At 52.5% G+C, this 25,090-nt stretch overlaps 1 protein-coding gene across 1 annotated transcript; it reads left to right on the top strand.

The window, feature by feature from the left end:
- The first annotated feature begins 770 nt into the window (after window positions 1–770).
- Window positions 771–2,246, top strand: IER5 (immediate early response 5). The gene has a single exon (XM_074546400.1). It carries the CDS (start codon window positions 917–919, stop codon window positions 1,637–1,639), a length of 723 nt encoding a protein of 240 aa, XP_074402501.1. The 5' UTR covers window positions 771–916; the 3' UTR covers window positions 1,640–2,246.
- The last annotated feature ends 22,844 nt before the right edge of the window (window positions 2,247–25,090 follow it).

Consider the following 25,090-nt stretch of genomic DNA (forward strand, 5'->3'; position numbering starts at 1 on the left):
TAAGCTCTGAAACTTTCTCAGAGGCTTTCCTGGAGCTGTGTCTGGGGGTGACAGTGTCATCCCCTGTGTCCCTGCTGATCCTGCCATCAGCTTTCACAGCTACATCCCAGTGATGTTCCAGCTCCCAGCCAAGGTGCTTTGGTTTGCCGTGGTCCCCATCACGCTTGGAGATACCCAGTTTGTCCTTCCTACAGCCCTTCCCAACCCTGTTGTGCATCTTCTCTCTGCCCTGGGCATCCTGTGAGCTCCACTGCCAGAGCCCTGGAGCAGAATAACACCTGGCAGCTGGACAAGCAGGGCTTTCTGCTCCACATCAGGGCAGATTTTCCCTGAAATCCTCACTTTGCCCTCCAGCCATCACCACCATCAGCTCCTTCTCCAGCACCATGAGATCCCAGACAAGGGGCTGAAACTGCGGGAAACGTTCCCAGCCTGACCAAACGGAGGCTGCGCTGGGTTTGATGTGTTTTGCTCGGTTTGTTGCTTGTTGTTTTTCTCCCCGAGGAACGTTTCCATCGCTTTCCAAGGCCAAAATTCTCCCGGTTCGTCCCTGGGGTGCAGCGAGCCGGGGGTGCTGCGGTGGGCCCCACCCCGCGCGGCGCGCTGCCGTTGCCGCTTTAAGCGCCCTCTCCGCGGGGCGAGCTTTCGAACGCGCGGCCCTGCGCCGCCATTGGCCGGCGCGCGCGCGCGGGGGCCAGCCGGCGGTTGGAGCGGCCGGCGGCGAGCCCTGATTGGCCGAGGCGAGGGCGGTATAAAAGGCGGGCGGGCGCGTGGGCTCGCTCAGTCTGCGGCGCGAAGGGGCGGCGTGCGGAGCTGGGGTGAGGTGCGGATCCCCGCTCGGCCGGGCGTTCTAATTTTTTTTTTTTTTTCCTGTTTTAAATTCTTTACTCCCTCCCTTCGCCCACCTGCTTTCCCCATGGAGTTCAAGCTGGAGGCGCACCGCATCGTCAGCATCTCGCTGGGCAAGATCTACAGCGCGCGGGGCCAGCGCGGCGGCCTGAAGCTGCACAAGAACCTCCTGGTGTCGCTGGTGCTGCGCAGCGCCCGCCAGGTCTACCTGAGCGAGCCGGGCTGCCCGCCCGAGCCGCCCCCCGCCGCCGCCGGCCACCCCGAGGAGGAGCAGCCGCCACCCCGCACCGCCGCCTGGGCAGCCGAGGAGCCGCCGCCACCGCCGCCGCCCCCGCAGGACGAGGCGGGCAGGGACTGCCAGGGCCCCCGGCCGCGGCGCTGTTGCTGCGGCGAGAACCGCGGGGGCTGCGCCGGGGCCCCCCCGCCGCCGCACTGCCCCCGCAAGCGGAGCGCCGGCGAGCACGGCCAGGCGGGCTCCCCGGTAAAGAAGCCCCGCCGCGAGGAAGAGGAGCCGCCGCCGCTGCCGCCGCCACCGCCGCCCTCGCCGCCGGGCGAGCAGGAGGACATGGAGACGGGCAACGTGGCCAGCCTCATCAGCATCTTCGGCTCCAGCTTCTCGGGACTGCTCAGCAAGGAGCCCAAAGGCCGGCGGCGACCGCCCCTGGACGGCGGCGAGGCGGCGGCGGGCACGGTGCCCGCCGAGGCGGCGGCCGAGCCGGGACAGATCTGCTGCGACGAGCCGGTGCTGCGGACCCTCAACCCCTGGAGCACGGCCATCGTGGCCTTCTGATGGCCCGGCCGCAGAGACTGGCTCCCCGCCGCGGGCCGGGGGGCCCGGACGTGACACCCACCGAGCGCCGCGGGGCTCCGGCGCCGGCCAGACCCGGCGCCCTCGGCCGCCGCACCGGGGGGACCGCGGGACAGCAGCGGCGTTTCCTCGTTCCCCGGCGGGTCTCGGCTGCCGGCACCCGCCCTGGGAGCGCCCCCGGCGCTGCCCTCCCGGAATTCCCCTTCCCGGCAGAGCCGCCGCCCTCTCCGGCGCCCGGGGGAGGCTCCTCGGCCGCCGCCGACCCCGGGGGCGCCCCCGGCGGGTGATATTTTAAGCTTGGAAAGTATTAAGTTTATTAAATAAAATGTCTATTTTGGAAAGGTTTAGGTCAGAACTATTACATGGTGCTTTTTAAAAGTGTTTTATTGAGAGGAACGAAGTTTACAGACGCTCTGACGGAAAGTCCTTGAGCCTGTTTGTTAGGCTTGGTAACTCCCGGTCTTTGTTGTATAAAGGCTTGGGACTCCCGTAGGGAATTTTGTACAGTGTTCTCCTTCAGTGATGTATCATGTTTTGTATAAAATGTAATTTCTACGTGTACAACACGTATTAAATATTTTCAAGTGTACGAGCCTAGTTCCTGTTTGTGCCCCGGTGGCTCGAGGGGGAGGAGGGCAGGCAGCAGCCGGGGTGTGGTTCTGCATGTCTGTGGCTGGATCCACCCAGCCTCGCCAGAGGCTTGGGGTGGGTTGGAGTCCGGCTCTTCTGGGAGCTGGGGAAGAAAGGGAACTTATGTCGAGGTGCCTGGAGTCCTTCCCGGGATCTTCCAGGTGCTCCCACTGCTCTTCTGGCTACGGCCTCTTCCCCGGGCCGGAGCTCCCGTGGCATTTGAGGTCTTGCTCTGAAAGTACCTAATGTGCCGAGTCACTGTCTGTGGGTGGGAAGCGGTTGCTAAATCCCGGAGGAGCAGCTGGGTGCAGCCTGACCAGCCCGTGGCACAGCTGGGCCGAGCGCTGGCCTCCAGCGCTGCCTGCTCACAGATCCGGACTGGGGCTGTGAGAGGGGATTTCACCCAGCAGAACACAGCCACTGCTCTGCAAGGAAAGTTTCTGTGCCTCTTTGATGTTACTTGTAGAATAGTTCAAACGATAAATATCAGGAGGGTTGTTTTTTTTTTTTCCTTCTCTTTCATTATCAGTAAAGCTATAACTGGGTTAAAGTTCCTGCTGTTAGGGGTGGGGAGAAAAGTTTGGCCTCGGCTTCACAGTGAGTGGAGCGCCCCAAGGCGTTGTAATTAGACTGAATTGTGGGAGATTTTTTTTTTTTTTTACTTGTTTCTTGCTGGAAGATTCACTAGAGGCTTCTCTGCTCCTAATTAATGAACTTTTCAACTGGGGGTTGCATCTCTGGCAAGTGAAAGATGTTTGTGTGCTGTGAAATGCAGCCTGGGATATCTGGCTGAACCTTTGGAGCCTGTTTTGGGGAGGGACATGAGAAATGACCAACGTGGGGTTTTTAACACCTCAGACCCGTGAGAAACTGGAAGTGTTGGGCTGGGTCATCCCCAAGCAGGGGGATGGGAGAGATGAGGAGATGCTGCCTGGTCTTGGGGAGGCTTTGAGGCAGCTCTGCTACTTGGTGTACAGTTTAATAGCTCCTTGTTCTTGGGTAAAAGCAAAAGTCCTACCATCTTAATTTTCTAGGTAATTGCACTAATGCTGGCACAATTTCAGTCTGGCAGATGACACAAGGAAATGGGGTGTGATGAGACATTTCTTTTCACTCACTCACCTTGGCAGGTGGTGGGAAGGTGCTGTCCCTGCTTCCCTCCCTTGGGTGCTCTCCAGGAGAGCCCCACACTCTCACTCCTGTCTCCAGGGAGTTGAGGAGCATCTCTGCAGTGAGAGGAGAAGGAGGATGGCTACACAGTGCTATCCCCCCATCTCTCCTGCTCTCAGGGTCAGAAGCTGGGCTGCAGGATGGGAACAGTCTCCTGCTCCTGCACAGTGTCCTTCCCAAGGTTTCAGTCCTGCTCCTTGTCCACCAGCAGCATCTCCATGGAAGCGAATGATTTTGCCCAGATTACAAATCCCAACAATGGGATGTAGGCACTCCTGATCTTGGCATTTCCAAGTTTTCTGGGCATCCAACCCCTGGAAGATCACCTGGTCCTGCTGGTTTGTGTGGCCCTGCTGTCCCTACACAGACAAGACCCAAGCTCCCTCTGGCGCAGAGCACCCAGCAGAGCTCACATCTACCCTGTCTTCCAGAGGAGAGTTGTGCAACCCCTTAATTGCTGCTGGCCTCTGCCAGCAGGGCAGGGACTGCCCACAGGTGCCCACGCAGCTCCCGTGGAGCTGCCTGAGGTGAGTGAGTTCTCCCTTCCCTCAAGGGTGAGGGAGTTCTCCCTTCCCTTCCCAGCTCATGGCCACGGAGCTGTGTCCCCGAAGGACCCGGCCCAGCTCCATCTGCTGTGCTGACACACGCCTCGTTTGATCCCCTGGCTGGCTTTTACATGTGAGGTTTGCCTCTGGCTGCTGGGGCTGAGGGGGACAGAAAAAATAAAAAAAATAACAGAGATGTGATAGCTGCAGGTGAGCTCTGCTGAGGGGTCTGGACCAAACCAGCCTCAAATTGAAGAGACCCCCTAATAATGGCACTGTGTTACTTTTGGAATCAGTTTTTTCTGCTCTATTTTATTTTAATTCCTCAAATCACTTTTACCTAAGCTGGTTCTGTTTTTTAAAATTAATCTCTGTTTTTGTGCTGCTTCTACCCCTGGACTTTTCCTTGTGCCCACAGAGATGAGGCTGACAGGGGACAGCTGAGCCAGGACAGGGAATGAGCTCCAGCTGAGGCTGATGACCCAAACTCAGTGCCCAGGCCAGTGATGAAGGAGGGAAGAGAAGTGCATAAATAAGCCAGATAAAAATAAAAACTTCCATCACTTGGGACAGAGGTTGACTCCTATGGAAACTGCCTCACCGGGTCGAGGAGGAGATGACTTAATGGGAAGATGGCAGGATCCTGCCCTTCCTAGAATAGTAACGAGCTGCTGGAAGTGCTGGCCCCGGCTGCTGCCCTTCCCCCAGCTCGGGTCAGCTCCTGTGGGAGAGGAGAAGCGCTGGGAAAATCCTCCAGCACCGCCGGAGGGTGGGATGGATGCTGGCAGAGCCATGTGGCAGCTGGGTGATGCTGGGGAAGCAGGGCAGGCAGCGGCAGCCTTTCACTTTTCTCCTGCTGTAATCATCCAGGAGCAATCCCTGGCTGGGCTCTCCTCAGGGACACCTTCTGGGGAGAGGGAACGGCTTCAAACCGAAGAAGGGAGTGTCGGAGGGATGAATAATCCCGGCTTTAAAGGTATCTGGCCGGGCCAGGTGCCAGCAGGAGCTGAGGGAGACCCTCGGGGTTTGGGGAACTTTTGGGGCTGGGGGAGCCGATGGGCAGCCAGGGGTTGGCAGGAGCTCTGCGTTTCACTCCGGCTGCTCTCGCTCCTTCCCGGCCTGATGCAACCCGGCCGCCCCTCCTCTCCTGGGCCATGGGAAGAGGAGGAAGGCTCTGCACACTCACTGCTGGAGCATCCTGTGTCAGCGCTCAGGAATCCGGCAGGCTGCTGGGAGCGGGGCGGGAGGCAGGGCAGCGGCGGGGCTGGGCCTGCTGGGGCCGCTCCCTGCTTGGGGATACTGGATCATCCCCAAGGATTGCACCTCCTGGGGTCTCTTCCTGCCTGGGGGTACCAGAGCATCCCTAGGGGCTGCACCTCCTGGGGTCTCTCTCTGCCCAGAGGGACTAGAGCATCTCTGGAGGCTGCACCTCCTGAGGTCTCTCCCTGCATCCCGAGGACACCAGAGCAGCTCTGTCAGGAAGCTTTGCCAAAGGCTGAACCCCAGGACAGGGTATTTTGGGGGGAAGGAGGGGTGGGGATGTACCGTGGCGCCCGTGCTTGGCTGATAGCTCCAAAGGCTGAGGAGAGGCAATGCCTGCATCTCCCTGCTGCTGCGGGGCTTGCATCTGTCTCCAATGTACTGTGCTTGCCAGAGATGCTCTGCCAATGTATATTTAGGGTGGGAGGTGGGACCCACCCTCGGTATAACCCCTCAGCGGGTCGGGGGGCTCTGGCAGGGGAGCAGGAGAGGCTCCGTGTTTTCCTGGGCAGGGTGGTCCAGCCCAGGGGGAGGGGGAAGGCGGTGGGGCTTTGCTGGCAGGGCTAAGCTCATGGAAAACTCCAGGGCTGCTTCCAAGGAGGATCTTTGAGAGGCTGGAGCCTCAGAGAGAGGGCTTGGCAACATGAGGGGATGGCTGGAAGGTGCCCAGAGCTGCCTTGGCAAGGACGAAACCCGGCAGAGGAGAGTTATTCCAGGCCAGCACGGGTTCCTGGAGGCAGGGTCAGGGCCGGGATGAGCGACAAACACAAACAACTCCCTCCTCTCGGCCTTCTGGTTGTGATTTCTGCTCCCGACATGCAAACCCTGAGGGGCCCCCTCCCCTCCCTCCTTCTCCCCAGCTGGGCAGGGCTGGCCTGGCCGCCTAATGAAATGCAGAGCTGCTTGGGAGAGCAGGGAAAAAAAAAATAAAAAAAGGGCTCTGTTCGAGGTTTTGTGCCTCTGGTTTTGTGCCTCTGGTTTCCTCTGGCCCTCTCTCCCAGCGGGGTGATTTATTGGTGATGGAACCCGGGGAGAGGGGGAGGGAAGGGCTTGGAGCTGCAGGCAAAGAGTCATCGCTTATTTCCCAAGCACTCACGCGAGGCCAAGGGAAAAAGGGGAGGAGAGGGAGGGAAGCAGCCTGGGCAGGGCCGAGGAGCATCATTTGTGGAGCTGAGCTCTCCCAGTTGCTCTGAGGCGGTGCTGGAGCATCCCTGGGGTCTCTCCCTGCCCAGAGGGATTGGAGCATCCCTGGGGGCTGCACCTCCACCTTGAGCACTTTGCACACCAAAGGACCGGCTTTGAGGTGGATTCCCTCTCCCTCTATCCCAATTTCCCCACTTTCTCTCCCTTCTCTGGGCAGTGGGGTGCTGAGAGCTGCCTGCAGGGGTTTGGGCTGGCTCTGCACTCTATTCTCCAGTGTATCCAGGGGGGACTCCTCATCCTTTTCCCCTCTCCTGCCACCCCAGCCAAGGGGGCAGCCGGACCTTTCCCAGATGGCAGAAAAGCAGATATCCATTGTCACTGACCCACTTTTGGGCACCTGCATGCCCCAAAAGTGACATGCTGTGACCTGCCTGGCTGCAGATCCATTTGCTGCCTGCAGATACTCAGCTCAGACCAGCCTTACACGTAAGCCAGGCTTTAGGCTCCGCAGCAGTGAGCTGTCCCCATCCTGCAGGATGCTCTGGTGTGCTGCTCTGTGGCAGGGTCACCTCCTGCTCAGGGATGGCTTTTTTTCATCCTTGCTGCTCTGCTTGGGAACTGTGAAAAACGCCAATCAGTTATTTTTTAAATTTTAAAAGCTTAATAGCAATAAAATGGTCATAAAAATAGTAATGTAATTAGAGTAATCAAAATTTTGGACAATTTGGATTAGGACAATATGAGACAATAGAACAAAGAGTTATGGACAGTCTGGGTACCTCTTTATGGGCAAAATAAGCCCGAAAAAGGACCCAGGTTAACAGAGGAATAACCCTTAAAAGCAACAGCCTGTTGCATATTCATACACCTCATACATGATGCAGAAATTCCATTCAAACACAGGATTCTGTCTGGGCAGTGTCAGCTTCTTCCTCTGTATCCTGACGGCGTCTTCAGGGCTGAGCGAGGCAGGAAGACGTTCATTTCGTCTGATAATGGAGCAATAAATTCTCTTTCTCTGAAAGATTTCGCACTGTGGCTGCTATCTCAGTGCGAGTCCTTTCTTTAAAAAATAATCTTACATAGCACAGTTTCTATTTTAACATTTTGTTATAACCTAAAACTGCATTTAACACACTACTGAAAAGAATTAATGCAGCATCACTTTCTAACACAACACATACAACATTAATTTGAATATTTGCGAAAAGCCAATCATAAACCACGCGTTTTTCACAGAGGAACGAGTGCGGTTTCCTAGGGGGAAGGTCTCCTCCTCCTCCTCCTCTGCTGACAGCTCTGACCTCAGCTGTCGTCCCTGGGATTAATCCGAGCCTCGGGACAGGTTGAGGCATGTCCAAGGCGCGGGGAGGAGAGCTGCATGCGCACAGACACAGAGGAAGGAACAAAAACGATTCCCAGGGAAATATCTTCCTGCTGCTTTTCCTGGCAGCGAGCAGGGCGGGAGGAAAAGACCTGGCTTTCAATTGCTTGCAGGAGAATTCCCCCAACCCCACATGGGGAGCAGCTTTCCCTTGGCTTCCTGCACCTCGTGGAGCTCACCCCAGACCCACACAGGGATGGCACAAAGGGTGCTTGTTGGATTAAGAATCATTTAATCATGTATTTTGTAAATTTTTTTGAATTTTTAAAAGTTTAATTAAGGCAATTTTCTAAAAAAATATAAATAGATAATTTAAAGGTAAATAGATAATAACAAATTTGTTTCCCACAGGTGCTCAGGCTGCCGAGGTGCTGATCAGCATCCCGGTCTCTGGGATTAAAATTTTTTAATTTTGTAAAGTTTTATTAAAGTAATTTTTTAAAAAGGTAAACAGATAATTTAAAGTTTAAAAGATCATTTAAAAGTAAATAAATAATTTAAAGGTAAATAGATAATACAAATCCATTTCTCACAGGTGCTCAGGACCCTGGGATGCTGCTCAGCATCCCAGGTTCTGCTAAGCCAAGGTGTAAATTTTTTGAATTTTGTAAAGTTATATTAAGGTATTTTTTTTAAATATAAATAGATAATTTAAAGGTAAATAGGTCATTTAAAGGTAAATAGATAATACAAATTCATTTCCTAAGGTGCTCATCCCCACTGAGGTGCTGCTCAGCATCCTGGGCTCTGCTAAGCCAAGGTGGAAATTTTTTGAATTTTCTGAAGTTTTATTAAGGTAATTTTTAAAAAGGTAAATAGATAATTTAAAGGTAAAAAGATAATTAAAGATAAATAAATAATTTAAAGGAAAATAGATAATAAAAAGTCATTTCCCACAGGTGCTCACCTGCCCGAGGTGCTGCTCAGCATCCCAGGCTCTGCTGAGCCAAGGTGTAAATTTTTTTGATTTTGTACCGGTCACCTACATCTTTCACAGAAGGAGAATTTATTGCTCCATTATCAGGAGAAATGAACTTCTTTTCGATCAGCCTTGATCAGCCCTGAAGATGCTGTTTAAGATTAAGAAGAAGCTGACGCTGCCCAGAGAGAATCCTGTGTTTGAATGGAATTTCTGCATCATGTATGAGGTGTATGAATATGCAACAGGCTGTTGCTTTTAAGGGTTAATCCTCTGTTAACGTGGGTCCTTTTTTGGGGTTATTTTGCCTAGAAAAAGGTACCTGGATGTCCGTAACTCTTTGTTTTTATTGTCTCATATTGTCCTAATCCAAATTGTCCAAATTATTATTACTCTAATTATATTACTATTTTCATAACCATTTTATTACTATTAAACTTTTAATTTTTTTTTTTTAAAGTGATTGGCGTTTTTCACACCCAGCAGAGAGCAGGGTCCGCTGGTGGACTCTGCCCTTTGCCTCCTCCTCCTCCTCCTCGTGCGCTGTTTGCTTTGGCAAGCCCCAGCTCCACCCTGGCAGCGGGTCCGGCTCCGGCGGGGAATGGGGAGCAGGGAGGGGATGGAGCAGGAGAGAATGCCCGGGAATGGGGAGCAGGGAGGGGATGGAGCAGCAGAAACTGTCCCAGGGCGGATGGGACACGCCGGCCCTGCTGGGAAGGGCAGGAAGGACGCGGCTGCCTCGGAAATCTGGAGGGTGGGATGGGAGAGGCAGGAAAGGGGAGAGGGGGCAGGATGCAGGAGCATGGCCGGAGTGGGATGCAGGGGTGGGAGCCGCAGTGCTTGGTCTGTGTGAGTTCTGTGGGTGTCTGCTGCCCTCCTGGAAGAGTAGGAGATGTGGCAGTGTGGCACAGCAGCAGCAGATTTCCCCCAGCGCTGTCCCACAATCCCAGCTGGAGCCTGCCTGGAGCATTATTAGGAAACAAAGGGAGGCAGTGGCTGTTTCGGTGTGTCCCACTCAGTTCCTCAGATTTCCTCTTGCCAGCTCGGGCATGGAGCAGTGCAGGCAGCTGGGCTTTGCCAGCACCCATGGTTCTCCATGTCAGCTGCTCCCAAGCAGTGTGTGCTGGTGGAAATGCCAAGCCAGCAGCCAGGACAGGACAGGACAGGTTTGTCCCCAAGGCACGGTGCTGATGGCACCGAATGTCCCTGCCCTGCCTGCTCAGAGGAGGCTGTGGGAGCAGTGCAGTGCTCTATCTCCATGGCAATGGCACTGATGTTTTTTAAGGCAGGAGGAATTGATGTGGGTTTTTTTTTTTTTTTTTTTTTTTTTTTTTTTTTTTTGCCCAAAACCGGCCCAGGGCAGTTTTACAGCATCTGCAGAACTGTGGGAATGGGCAGCCTGTGAGGGGCAATGGGACACCCTCACCTCTGTGGGGTGAGAGAGAAACCCCTGGAGCCCAAGCTTGGCCCCATTGCAGGGCTGAGGGGTGTAAAACCCTGAGGAGAAGGGGAGGGCAGAGCTGGCCACTGCTGGTTTGCAGCCATGTGTGCTCTGCTGGGAGAGTTTGACCCCAGAGCCTGGACATGGTGGGGAGGCTGGGAGGAGCCACATCCGGAGGAAGGCACAGCTCCCGTGGGAAGGCAGGCAGGAGGGACGGAAGGACGGACAGGGCAGGGAACTGGGACTTGTCTTCCTGCCCTTTGGAACAGGTTTCCCAGATAAATGGATGCCCTATCCCTGGAAGTGCTCAAGGCCAGGTTGGATGGGGCTTGGAGCAACCTGAGATAGAGCAAAGTGTCATGCACATGGCAGGAGGATTGGATCTTTTAAAGTCCTTCCAGCCCAAACTATTCTATAATTCCCTCCTCTGTGGTGTGGCCAGGGAGAGCTGCAGAACCCTGTGTGGTGTTTTCAAGCAGGGATTTACCCTGTGCCACTTCCTTCACTGCTGTGTCCCTGCCCTGTGGCTTGGCAAAGCAAATGTCAACAGGATGTGAACCCTGGATCGAGGGAGCTGGCTATAAACCTGGCGAAGAGGTGACCTGATTGCTCTCTACAAATTCCTGAAGGGAGCTTGTAGTCAGGTGGGGTTGGGCTCTTTCTCCAGGCAGCACTGACAGAACCAGAGGGCACAGTCTCAAGCTACGGCAGGGAAGGTGTAGGTTGGATATTGGGAAAAAGTTTTTCACAGAAAGAATAATAAAGTGCTGGGATGCTCTTCCCAGGGAGGTGGTAGAATCACCATCTCTGGATGTGGTTAAAAAAAGACTGGACATGGCACTTGGTGCTACAGTTTGGTTGAGGTGTTGGGGCATGGGCTGGACTCGGTGATCTTGGAGGTCTCTTCCAACCTCATCATTCTGGGATTCTGGGATTAAACCCCCCTGGATATTGGTGGTGTTGTTCTCCCACCCTTTCTCGGAGCGTGGTTCTGTCCTTGGAGGACAGCACTGCTGAGATGTTTGCAGTTTGAGTTTCTCCCAGCCTTGTCCTTTTTGTGCCTTCCCAGGAGGAATTGTTTTGTGTTCAAGGGCCAATGTGCAGGGTGGTGGCCGGGGTGACACATGCCTCGTGCTTGACCTTGTCTCCCTTTGGTCCTGGCAGCGCTCCCTGCAGCGGGCTCACTGAAATTCCCTTCCTGGAACCACAGAGGAGCGTTTGCTGCAGCTCGGGAGGGTGTGACGTGATGTCCCTGGTCAGGGGCCAGCTGGGGAGGGAGCAGCCATGGGGCTGGGTCACAGCAGTGCCACGGGGCTGGGTCAGCACCAGGAGACGCCTCTCAGGGGGTGGTGGGACAGATGAAACAGGAAAGCCTTATAAATTTGATTGCCTGGCAAAAGATTTTGAGAATGTAGAAACTATAAGTGAGATTGAAATGAAAGCAAGCTTTGAGATGCCTCAGTTACTGAACAACTGGAAAACAATGGCGTGGCCAGCTGAAGGTAATCCCCTTGTGATGAAACAACACCCTCTGCTTGCAGACAGCCCCAAGCGTCAGAGCAGACCCTACAGCTTGGCAGAAGGGGCCCAAAGAGGAGTTTTTAGGGTTTAAAATGTAACACAGTATGGTAATGTAATGATTCTTATAGGCTGTATGGAAATGCTGTAGGATTTGTATATTGTACTAGATTGGTTAGTGAGAATTAGAATATTCAGCACAGAAGAAGATTTATGGTGTTGTAATGGGAACTTCGCTCTCTTATCCTTTTTTACTCACTCTCTCATCCTCTCTCCCCCTCTCTCCTCTCAGGCCTGCTCTGAGCTGTGGCTGCAGCTCCCAGCAGGGCCCAGCACCCAGGCCCTTTGCAATAAACCACAAATTCCATGACCTGACTTCAGAGATGTCTCATCTCCATCCATCCTGACCATCCTACCCCCGTCTCTCCTGCAAGGAGGGCTCACACCCAGGCAGGAGGGAAGGCTGTTAAAACCAACAGCGTGCCAAGTGGCAGGGGGAAGGAGCCACCTCGTGTCGTATCCCAGGGGAAGGGATGGTGGCTGTGCTGCCTGATGAGCCGAGCACAGAGCCGGGCTCTGATCCAACCCTGCCATGCTGGCAAGGTCAGTCCCCTCCCAGGTCACCCCAGTGCCTCATTGTCCCTTCCCACAGCTCCTTCCCTCTCAGCTCCCAGTGGATCCTGGCAATCCCAGTTCTGTGCCCATGGCGCTCCCTGGAGCTCCCAGTGCGGAGCTGCCCGTGTCTCCTCCTAAAATCCAACTCAGGCCGTGTCTCTTAGGGGCGTGGAGAAGCTCTGGGGCAGGGGGAGCTTGGCTGGGTGCCTCACTCTGCTCTTTTCCCAGCACAGCCCTGGGGGAAGCAGTTGTTTGGCAGGAGCAGCTGGAGCATCCCTGCGGCTCCCGCCCAGCCGCGCGTCGCTTCGCGTTAGATCACGAGTGGAAAAGCTGGAATGACCTTGGGAGGGAGATGCTGTGTGCTCCCAGCCCTCCAGCCAGCCTGGAGAGAGCCTGCCAAGGGACCAGCCAGGCTTTGCCCTCGTGGAACTCAGCCCCTGTGGGATTAAGTGAGCCCAGACCTCACCGTTCTGGGGATTTGTTTGAGTTCAGGGATCTGGGAATTCTTCATCCAAGGCAGCGCTGCCCAGCCCCAGGTGCCTCTGCTCAGATCAGGGTGGGTGTGTGGCAGGACACGCCCAGGGCTGGCCTGGCCAGGTGCAATGCTGTCATTTCCCTGGTGGCCTCTGTCTTGTCCCCACACGTCCCTGCACCGTGACTCACAGCTCCTGCTCCACACCGGTGAGTGTGCACGGAAATCAGTGGGAATTCTTTCGGTCCTGCCGGGGGCAGGAGACTCATCATCCTCCTCTCTCCTGCTCCTCCTCCTCCTCCTCCTCTGCCCTGCCAGTTCCCACGGTGGCAGCCAATGGTGCTTATCTCCGTGGGAACAAGGGCACTGACCATCCACCAGCAGATGTGCTCCAAAGCTCTGCTGGGAGGGACTGCGGGGACAGACTCTCCAAATGCATGGCCAGCCTCTTGTGCAGGGTGTCCCTGCTTTGGGGACAGGTTTAGTCCCCTGGGAAAACTGGCTCAGCTGTGGCCACCCTGGGATGCAGCTCACCATGGAAAGAGAGGCTTTGTCACCCTGTTTTTTTAAGATTTTCTAAGCCTTCTGATGTTTACATTCTTATAACGAATGTTCTCAGACACTTTCTGTAAATTACTCATTGTTTTGTGTTCTTTTATGGAGGAGAAATTTAATAGACTGTTGGTTGGTCCAGTGTCATCGGGGAGGTGACACTTTCATCCTCCAATCCACTGTCACTTTTGGAAATCTATAAATGTTGAAGTCAGAAATTAAACTTCCCTTTTCCACCTTGAGAACAGCAGTGTGTACATGGCATGTTATGTCATGTCCTATAGTGACACCTCTCCAAATGCATGGCCAGCTTCTTGTGCAGGTGAGTGCTGTGTCCCTGCTTTGGGGACAGCTTTAGTGCCAGACTCCCCATGGAAAGCTGGGCTCAGCTGCAGCCACCCTGGGATGCAGCTCACCATGGAAAAAGAGTGACAAAAAAAGTGTCAATACTGTGACTACCACGCAAATGTCACCTTTGGGTGTAATCCTTGGTGACTGTGTCCTGCTGGTGGGGAAAAAGCAGGACCTAGCTGGAAGCAGGAGCTCCTCTCATCTCCTTTCCTTGTGCAGCAAAGCCCTCTCGTGGAAGCTGGAGTAGCTTGCCAGGGACAATCTGGCTGCTGCAATGTGCTGCCTGTTCCCGGGGGATGGATGCAGCTCTGTCACTCTGTCCCCTGCAGCCCCAGCCTCACAGGAGGTGGGACACACCCAAAGGTGCCACCCCAACCCTGCAGCGCCCGTCAGCGCTGTGCGACTGCATTCCATCCTGTGGGGATTCCCAGGTTTCTCCAGGGAGCTGCTGAACCTGCTCTCTTGGCTGTGTTAGGAGATGCTGGGCACCTGGAACCCTCAAAAAAAAAGAAAAAAAAAAGGTGGGGGAAACGGTTGTTGTGACGGTGTTCACAGGGGTTCTTGTATGAGGGAAGAGATGAGGATCTGACTCCATGTTTCAGAAGGCTTGATTTATTGTTTTATGATGTATATTACATTAAAACTATACTAAAAGAATAGAAGAAAAGGTTTCACCAGAAGGCTGGCTAAGAATAGAACAGGAAAGAATGATAACAAAGGTTTGTGGCTCGGGCTCTGTGTCCGAGCCAGCTGGGCTGTGATTGGCCATTAATTACAAACAACTGCATGAGACCAATCACAGATGCACCTGTTGCATTCCACAGCAGCAGATAATCAATGTTTACATTTGTTGCTGAGGCCTCTCAGCTTCTCAGGAGGAAAAATCCTAAGGAAAGGAGTTTTGGTAAAAGATGTCTGTGACAGGTTGTGACTTTGGCTTTCTTTGTGCGCTTGTAAGGACAGCACAGGACTCCCCCAGCCTGTGGCACTTGGCACAGGGTTGCCAGGGTGGCACAGTGTGGGGTTGTCCCAGAGCTGGTGCTGCCTGGATCTGCCCCAAAACCTTGTCAGGGATAATTCCCTGGGGTCAGCAGTGCAGGTGTCAGCATCTTGTAGGGTGGCCTGATGTGAAAGAGGCTCAGAGATGAAGCCAAGCCAAGGTACAGCACAAATGCCAGGAATCACCAGCCTGCTGGGGCAGATGTGCTGAGTGGGAGAGGGGAGGACACTGGGATAGGGAAGATCCTGCTTTGCAATGGCTTCTTTGCCTTCCTACAGAAGGTAATATTTAAAAAAAATAAACTAACTAGGTTGGAAGAGACCTTCAAGATCATGGAGTCCAACCCAGCCCCAACCCCTCAGCTAAACCCTGGCACCCAGTGCCACATCCAGGCTTTGTTAAACACACCCAGGGATGTGTTTAACCACCACCTCCCTGGGCAGCCATTCCAGAACTTTATCACTCTTTCTGTGGAAAAACTTTATCCTGATATCCAGCTTGTATTTCCCTTGGTGCAGCTTGAGGCTGTGTGCTCTGGTTGTGTCAGAGCTGCCTGGAGAAAGAGCCCAGCCCCAGCTGAGCACAGGCACCTTTCAGGAGCTGTAGAGAGTGATGGGGGCAGCCCTGAGTCTCCTTTTCTCCAGGCTGAGCACCCCCAGCTCCCTCAGGGGTTCCCCTCAGGGTTTGTGTTCCCAGCCCCTCTCCAGCCTTGTTGCCCCCTCTGGATGTGCTCAGGAATCTCAAGGTCCTTCCCAAACTGAGGGGCCAGGATTCCTCCTGGAGGTGCAAGGCTCACTGACAGGGTGGGCATGGACAGGATGTTTGGTGGCTTTGTGCTGCTCCTGGCAGGGTCCAGGCCACTCCCAAGGTGACACTTTATTTACTGCACTGTGGCTTGGCTCACCTGGGAGTGCCACTGTGGCACCTGGGGGATGGGAGATGCCTCTCACCTCTCTTCACCTGCAGAGCTGGGTCCCAACTGCTCTCACCTGGGCATCCCACACACACCCTGGACCAAAGGCTGGATTTGAACTCAGCCCAGGGCTCTTAGTTCCTAGTTTGGCTCTTTGGGGGAGATTGGGCTGTTCTGCTCCCCTTTGGCCCTGCCTGGTGCATCAAGGTAGGGGGTTTGGATCAGACTGGAGCAGCATTTTGTCCTGGGTTGTAAGATGTGGGTGGGATGTTTGCTTTATTGCCATCTGTCAGAGGTGGGGCAGTTCTCTTCTGTTCATTGGGCAGTTTTCTTTATCTCTCCCACAGCCAAACCTCCCTCCAGGAGATCTCTTCTGTCCATGGCCCATTAATTATCAATTATCTTCTGTTCATGGCCAGTGAGTGTCCCTGCATGGCTGATCCAATCCCACCATCCCATGGGGAGATGCTCCGCCCAGGGGAGGAGCCAAGCATTCCCGCCTGGGTACAATCTGAGCTTTGGGATACCCCAGCAGCCTTTGCCCACTGCATTCCCAGAGGAGCAGCTTTCTGCTGCCCTGCATGGCCAGAGGGAGCCCAGGCCCATCTGCAGCAGCCCTGGAGCTGCAGAGGAAAACTCCCCCCTTGTGCAGGATCCCTGCTGCAGCAGAGCCACAGCTGGGACTGCAGGAGGGCTGAGCCCCCATGGGATGGGGCTGGGACACCACCCTGACACACAGGGGGACAGGGCATGGTCTGACTCTGGCAGTGGGTTTTTTTTTGTTTGTTTTGTACTGTTATATTTGTATTTTAATTTTCCCTGATAAAGAACTGTTATTCCTGCTCCCATATCTTTGCCTGAGAGCCCCTTAATTTCAAAATTACAATAATTCAGAGGGAGGGGGTTTACATTTTTCATTTCAAGGGAAGTGCCTTTCTTAGCAGACACCTGTCTTTCCAAAGGAAGACCCACCTCCCTTGTTGCTCTCCTGCAGCACCCAGAGAAGGGGACATTTCCTCCTTGGAACCCCTTTGGTGCTGCTGATTTCCCACCCCAATCCTGCCTCTGTTCTGCTGGTGGGTGTGCAGTGCTTTTTATTTTTGCAGGCACTGGTACCTCCTGACCACTCAACCCCCAGGAGCTGGGATTTTTCTTTGCACTGCTTAAGCACTTGGTTCCCTTTGTCCTGGCTGACTTTAACTCCCCCTGTTGGGTACATTTAAGTAATTTTCCTGCACTTTTAGTGATGCAAAAATTGTTATGCTGGCTGCACTTTTAAATTCTCAAATTGTAGAGTTGCCACCCCCTTGCCTGAGGGCTGATGGCAGGCTGTGTAAATATTTAGTGTTTCTGCTCCCCTGGCAGCAGCCTCTTGGTTTTCCCAGCCCACCTTCTCTGCTGCTGCCAGCAGGGGCTTGTTCCAGTCTGGGGGCTGATTTCCACCCTGCTGGGGGTGAGGGGCACAGAATTACTGCTGCATCCTGTGGTGGTGTTCTCAGGGGTCCCAGGATGAGGGAAGAGACGAGAATCTTGAGTCTTGACATGTTTCAGAAGGCTGATTTATTATTTTATGATATATATTATATTAAATGAAAATTATCTATTAAAACTATACTAAAAGAACAGAAGAAAGGATTCCATCACAAGGAATAGAATAGGAATGGAATGATAATAAAATCTTGTGACTGACCAGAGTGTCTGAGACAGCCGGACCGTGATTGGCCATTAATTGAAAACAGCCAACATGGACCAATCAAAGATGCGCCTGTTGCATTCCACAGCAGCAGATAATTGTTGTTTTTCTTTTCCTCCGAGGTTTCTCAGGAGAAAAAAATCCTAGAAAAAGGATTTTTCATAAAATATGTCTGTGCCAGCGTCCTGCTGGGGAGTGGGTGCAATTTCTGTGCTCGAGTGTGTGAGGAGCAAAGCACTCCCCAGCTTTGCTGTGGCTGCTTGGCAGCATGTGATTTTTGCAGATTTTTTTTGGGTTAATTTTGCAAGTTTTTTGAAATTTTGTTTTGTTTTGTTTTTGGGTTTTTTTGTTTTGTTTTTTTTTTTTTGTGTTTTTTTTTTTGTGGGTTTTTTTTTTTGGGTTGCCTGGTAAAGGTTTTAGTGAGCTGGTGAAGCTGGTTTTCTGCTGGAATGCAGAGGGGAAGCAGGGCTGGATGTGGACTTGGAGCAAACTTTCATGCATATTCTGTAAAACTGCAGAATATATGATAATGAGTTATGATGTGTTATGCTATGAGTTACATATGATGTGATAAGCAGATTATATGATAATGAGTTAACATCACCATCATTTAAGCACAAACCCCATACTTCAGCAGGGAAAAAAATGAAAAGAAGAGCTATTTTATGCAGCAACATATCTGAGAAACATAAAAACTAGGACCTTCCACGCTGTTCCCTGCGGTAGAAATGTCCTTGTAGGAATCCAGGAGTTATCCCTGCTGCCCGTTTAGCTAGAAGCTGTGTGCCTTGGAGGTTTCCCCGAGGAGCTGCAATGTGCATCCTGCGTGGCCAAGCCGGCAGATGGGGCTCCTGCCCACGGCGAGCTGCTCCAGGGGAGGCTGCAGAGCCGGGCAGAACCCAGGGAATTCCTCTGTCTGCCCTGGAGGGGCTCAGAGACCTTGGCACAGAGCCCAGGACCCCCTTTGTGCCTTTGATTTAGCCCTTGGAAAAAACAATCGCCTACCTCTATATGAAGAATTACAAGCCAAAAGAGTTTAAGTAGAATAATAGTTAGTTGGTCACAGGGTGAAAAATAGATTTTTGGGGTTTTTAGAATGGGGCTTCAGGGGGCAAGATGGAGGAATCTGGGTGTGTTCTGTTCTTCCTCCTTCTTCTTCTTCTTGGCCTCCATCTTCTGGGTGATGTTGGCACTTTTGGATTGGTTTAGAGTAGAACCTCTGTCTAACATACGTGATAGGTATTGGGAAGTAATTGTAAACATTGTACATGTAGTTTTTAGTATAAAAAGATAACACCAGTGTGCCTTAACCCGACCTGCTGGACAGACCTTGGCGGGTTGGAGAAAGAATTTTTTAGATAAGAAACAATAAACAACCTTGAGAAGGAGAACAGAAGAATCCTGACTGCTCCTTCGACTGCTGGGATGGGAAAAGAGGCTTTTATGTATCTCAGAGTGACTCTGACCACTGGCACTGCTGGGGAGCCCCAGGGACGCTTCCTGGCCCCAGCCCCTCCTAAAGAGTTTTTATCTTGTTGCACGTTTTTGTTTTTGCCTCCTCGTTGTCCCACAGCAGCTGAACTCAGCATCTCCTCGAGGCTTTCCTTGCTGTGCTGAGCCTGGGCACACACCTGGGGTGAAGGAATCTTCAACCTGGCCCCAAGCCACCTCTGAGCTGCTTCCTCCCTGCTCTGAATTCCTCCAAAGGCATCTCCTGGCACTCCAGGGTGCTCCTCTTGAAGCCTCTGGTTTGAGCTTTTATATTTTCCAGATTCTGTGCTGCTTTACTGTGTGGGTCTGGGCTTCATGTGAGGGGATGGTGAGCTCTGTGCACAGAGCAGGGAGACAAAACAATTCCTACTCTAGCTGGGGACCAGGGACAAATGATCCAAATCTCAGGCCCAAGAGCACAAACAATGTGGGCTGAAGAGAGAAAAACAAGCAGGGTGGGACTGCATGGGCTGGAGCTGTAATGAAACAATTAACTCCAATGTGCAAATGGAACAGAACTTATAAAAGTGAGAGACCTCATGACCTGTTCATTTTTTTGACCATTTTGGTTCATCTTGGGTGCAGCCCTGGCTGGGCTCTTGTGCTGCCCAAGGTGGATCTATTGAGGCCTTTAATAAATCCCTGTTTTATTCTTTAGCTCTGTCTCCGTTCTAGCTCAGCCTCTCACTGTCGCTCTCCTGCCAGATGTCCTGTGAGCATCCAGCTGCAGCGTTCCCTTTAATTGCTCAGCAGCATCTCTGATCAATAAATCACCCTCAGCCATCTCCAAAGTAATAAAATAAAAACCTCCTGGGTGCCCAGTGAGTTGGTGGAGATGAATGATTTTCTCATTGCCTGGCTCGAGCTGTAAAACATCCCCTCCCAGGCCTTGTCACTGTGGGCTCCTGTTCTCATCCTGCTTTCCCTCTCCCTGGGGACAGCTCTGCTCCAGGGGACTTGAGGAATGGCCTGGAGCACTTGGCCCAGCTGGGAGATGGCTGTCACCATTGCTGCCTGCTCTTGGAAGGGGATCAGGAGTGCTCCAGGCACCATCCTGTTGCTTTTCTGGCAGGCACAGGAGGTTTGGGATAAAACCTGGTGTGATCCATTCCTCCCTGAGCCCTGCTGCTGGAGATTCCTGCTGCCATCAGCTTTCCTGCTCTCTGAGGTGAGGGAAGAGGAGCTCTGGGGAGTACCTGGAGCTGTTTCTCACCAGTGACTCAGAGAGGGGGTGTGGGAATGAGTGCATTTGGGATTTTGTGTGGAGTCTAAGGGGCTTCAGCTGGATCCAGATTCATGGGGCTGTGTGATGCTTGCTGCAGAGAGCTGTGGGTGCTTAAAAAGCAAACTGATTCTGAGCTCAGGGGGTGAAAAATTCTGCAAAGAGAAGATTACAGAGGGCTATGAAATAAAAATGAGTTCGTCTGTGCTCTGCCACCACATTGGCAGGCTCTGAGAGCTGGGAGCCCAGGCCCATCTACACCACTTCTGGAGCTGCAGAGGAAAACTCCCCCCTTGTGCAGGATCCCTGCTGCAGCAGAGCCACAGCTGGGACTGCAGGAGGGCTGAGCCCCCATGGGATGGGGCTGGGACACCACTCTGGCACACAGGGAGCAGGGACTGCTCTGGCCATGGTTTGTTTTCTTTTTTTAAATTTTTTTTAATTTTTTAAATTTATTTTAATTTTCCTAGTACAGAACTGTTATTCCTATTCCCATATCTTTGCCTGAGAGCCCCCTTAATTTAAAAACTATAATAATTCAGAAGGAGGGGGTTTACATTTTCCATTTCAGGGAAGGCTCCTGCCTTCCTTAGCAGACACCTGGCTTTTCAAACCAAGACAGAACAACACCCTGGGGGACATTTTATGCCATCCCCAGGCAGCGTGGGTGCTCTTTGCTGTGTGAGCTCTTTGCTTGCTCTGTGTGCAGCTCCCTCGAGCCCTTGCTCTCAATTAACTGTGTGCTGATGAATCCCACAGGTTAATTGCCTTTGTGTATAAAGGAAAAAAAACCCAACAAAAACAAACACCAATGAGATGATCTGTCTGTTGTTCTAAATTCATTGTGCTTTGGGATGAATTCAAGGCTGTTTCTGTTGGTTTTTGTTGCAATGGATCGTGACGGTGTTCACAGGGGTCTGAGGATGAGGGAAGAGATGAGGATCTGACTCCATGTTTCAGAAGGCTTGATTTATTATTTTGTGATATATATTACATTAAAACTATATTAAAAGAATAGAAGAAAGGATTTCATCAGAAGGCTGGCCAAGAATAGAACAGGAAAGAATTATAACAAAGGTTTGTGGCTCTGCTCTCTGTCTGAGCCAGCTGACTGTGATTGGCCATTAATTAGAAACAACCACACAAGACCAATCACAGATGCACCTGTTGCATTCCACAGCAGCAGATAATCATTGTTTACATTTTGTTCCTGAGTCCTCTCAGCTTCTCAGGAGGAAAAGTCCTAAGGAAAGGATTTTCCATAAAAGATGTCTGCGACAATGGACCACTCTGGGCTGTTTCTGTTGGTTTTTGTGGCAATGGAGCACTCTGAGGTCCCACCTCTCATCCCAGTGCTGCTCACTCCTGAATCCCGGCTCCTCTCAGTCTCACTGTGGTTGGGATCTCTGCAGACACCCCTTGGCCTCATCTCCTGGTCTGTTCCTCCCTGTTTCCCGTGGAGGTGGAATTCTTTACTGGAATTTTTGTTGCAAGCTCCCTGCAGCTTGGGAAGTGTTTGCAGCACAAAAGCATCGGTGTATGTCTTGTGGCATCTCCCAGGGACTCATAAAATCATCCTTTTACGATTAAATCAGCTTTTGTTGCTGTAATGTAACTATTCTGCTGTCACTTTGGCCTTTCTTAGAGCTGCAGGTGATGCCTGCTGTGACAGCATTTTCTGGCACTGTGGTGTGACCCCCGCTTTGCAGCTCAGAATTTGGGATTTTTTTCCCATATCTATTTATGGATCCTGGCAGGAACTGTTGTGTTTGGCACCTGAGGTGCTGGAAGCCTTCAGGCAGACTCGTGTGGGGGACAGGAGGAGCTCACGTTGAGGGGAGGTGGATGAAAATTCCGACTGCACCAATTTACTCTTCCTTCAGCTGACAAAACAGTTTTCCCCACGAGGAAATTGCAGTGCTTCAATGCTCAGCTGTCTCAGACAGCAAAGAAAAGGGGATTATTCAGCATGGGAATTCAGAGCTGGGCTCTGGAGTGCTCCCAGGGCTGAGAACTTGGTGCCCTGAGCTGTCTGACCTGAGCTGCATCAGCACCATCAGTGCATGGAGGTTGATCTGGAGCCTTTTCCCTGCTCTCTGCCTGCTGGCACAGGGACCTACAGCTTCATTTGCCACCCCAAACCCTCAGTGCCCTCCTCGGGGTGCACTGAGCATCCCCAAATGTCCCTGAGGCCCTCCTGGTGCTGAGATGAGGAGGGCTCTGTCTGTCCTGGCCCCTGCACCTTTGCAGAGCCCATGGCTCCCTGATAACCCAAAAGGGCTTTGCAGCCTCCTGGTCCCACCAGAGCCTCACTTGGAGCTTCTGCAAGCTCTGCTTTGCTCTGCATCCTCCTCCTTGGCAGCAAAGAGAGGAGGGACAGCCCAGGAGCCCCAGCGTGGTGCCAAAGCCCTGCCCTGCTGCGCTGCTCCCCAGGCTGTGGGCAGAGGCTTTCTATGGCATCTCTGGCTGGTGGTGGCTCATCCCTCTGCCCTTCAGCTGTCCTGTCACCCTCTCTGCTGCCTGGGCTGTCCCTCTTGGCTGGTTTCTCTGGCAGCAGCTCCTCACGGGCAGGAATTGGCTGGGAGCTGGAGCACTCCATGCTGCAGCTGAGATGAAGGGGAGGGGACCTTGCTGCTGCCTTGTGCCACCAGGGTTGGGGGGATCAGAGCCCCCTGAGCTCTCTGCTGGTGCTAATTGCAGGCCGGGCTGGCAGGATTGCTGCCAGGGTGTTGAAGATTGCAATGCAGGATGTTTTCCATCACCATCTGTATGACAGATTACCTTTGTCAAATGTGTATTTTGCCTTATCTCTGTCTTTGAGTGACCACATCCACACCTCCCTGGGAGGGGACATTGCTGATAACAGACTATTGAATGTCACTGCATGGCTGATAAGAACTATAACATCCCACTGGGAGATGTGAACCCAGAGGGAGGAGACAAACATTCCTATCTGGATATAATATGAGATTTCAAACATTGCTACCTGGACACAATCTGAGGTTTCAAACATTCCTTCCTGGATACAATCTGAGGTTTCAAACATTCCTGCCTGGATACAATCTGAGGTTTCAAGCATTCCTACCCAGATATAATCCAGAGGTTTTGAGACACCAGCACGGCTTCTCCACGGGATTCCCCAGAGGAACAGCAGCTGCCTCTCCTTCCACTGGATCTTCAGAGGAAGAATACATCCTTCTCTACAGGATCCCTGCTCCAGCAGAACCATCCCTGACACTGCAGGAGGGCTGCAGCCACAATTCCAATGGGACTGCCACCAACACCCTGACCCACAGGGTGTCAAGTTGGGTTCTGACTCTGTCAGTGTTGTTCCAGTGTACTGCATTGTTTATTTTATCCTTTATTTTTTCTTCTCTATTAAAGAACTGTTATTTCCTGCTCTCATATTTTTGCCTGAGAGCCCCTTAATTTAAAATTTATAGCAATTGGGAGGGGTGGGGAGGGTTTACATTCTCCATTTCAGGGGAGGCTCCTACCTTCCTTAGCAGACTCCTGTCTTTCCAAACCAAGACACAGGGTGGGGGAGATGGCAGGAGAGCACAGTGTTCCCTGCCAAGGAGCCACCTCAGGGCTCTGGAGATGTCCTTGCTGTGCCACAATGCTCTGGTGCCAGGCTGCGGCTGAGCTGGTGGGGAAAATGGCATTTTTTTGCGGGGGGAAATGCTCTTTTGGGTTATTTTCCAAAGGGAGTGGGATGTCTGGTAGTCTTGAAGGCTGCTGGCAGCTGTGCCCAGCCTCATCCAGGGAGGGCTGAGAGGTCTGGCGGTGCCTGTGCTCCCATCCTTCAGGAAGGTGGAGGCTGCACAGAGAGCACAGGAGATGGAGAGAGCCCCAGGCTGCATCAGGACAGGCAGGTGAGGTTTGGGTGGCAGGCTGGGGGTGTTCTGCTTTGCCCTGTAATGGAGAAATGGCCTTGGGAGCCTTGGCACAGCATCCAGGGAAGGATGAGACAAAAATCACTCCCCTGGTGTTCACTGCAGAGAGGGGGGGACAGGAAATGGATGTTCTCACTGAGCTCCCACCAAGGGGATAAAGAGAAACAACAGGAGCAGGAAAAGCCAGGAGAGGAAGTGATTCATATGTTTAATTCACCCTCCAGTTGCTATTATCCCATTTTATTCCAGCTCCACGGCAGCACTGGGGGCCCCAGCTGAGATCTGTGTCCCACAGGAGCTGAGCCTGGGCTGGGAAGAGCAGTGGGGAGGGCCAGGAGCATCCTTCACCTGCAGAGAAAGCAGATCATGGGCTGGAAGGAGCTTTCCTCCTGATTCCTCCCCAGAAATGGGCACTGAAGAGGGGAGAGGGTTTCCTGGGGGAGGCACAAACAGATTTCTATGGACCACTCTCCATCCCTGCTTCTTCCTCATAATCCTGATGGCATCTTCAGAGCTGAGCAAGGCAGGAAGAAGTTCATTTCTTCTGATAATGGAGCAGTAAATTCTCTTTCTCTGCAAGATTCAGGTGTCTTGTGACTGCTCTCTCACTGCGAGTCCTTTCTTTAAAAAAGTATCCTACATAGTACAGTTTCTATTTTAACCTTATGTTATAACCTAAAACTATATTTAACACACTACTTAAGAGAATTAATACAGCATAAATTTCTAACTCAACACATAAAATATTCATTTGAATATTTGTGTAAAGCCAATCATAAAATACACATTTTTCACACCATTCCTGCCCTGTGCTGAAGGTGCTGCTCCAGCCAGGGCTCCTGAACAGTTTCCCAGCAACAATTCCCTGAGCTCCTGGCTGCCTTCAGCTGGAGCTGCCCAAATGTGAGCTCTGGGCAAGGCGAGGGGGGAGAGATGCAGCTGAATCTGCTGAAATCCTGGGCTGAGGAGCTGAATCCTTTGCTCTCCTCAGAGCAAAGCAGCAGCTCCTCTTTTGGGGAACCATTTCCACCAGGCATCCCTGAGGTAAAATCCTGGAACACGGAGAAGCTCTCTGAAGCCCTGCCCTGGTGAGGTGGGTCAGGGTTCTCGGAATCTCTGCGGATCAGGATGACCCAGAGGTGTTAGAAAGTCTCTTTTCCCAGCCTGGCAGTTGAAGAAGGAGTCAGAACTATTCAGCTGTGCTTTTCAAGGTTGTTT

The sequence above is a fragment of the Zonotrichia albicollis genome, chromosome 8 (assembly GCF_047830755.1).
Source record: "Zonotrichia albicollis isolate bZonAlb1 chromosome 8, bZonAlb1.hap1, whole genome shotgun sequence".
Taxonomy (NCBI): Eukaryota; Metazoa; Chordata; class Aves; order Passeriformes; family Passerellidae; genus Zonotrichia; species Zonotrichia albicollis.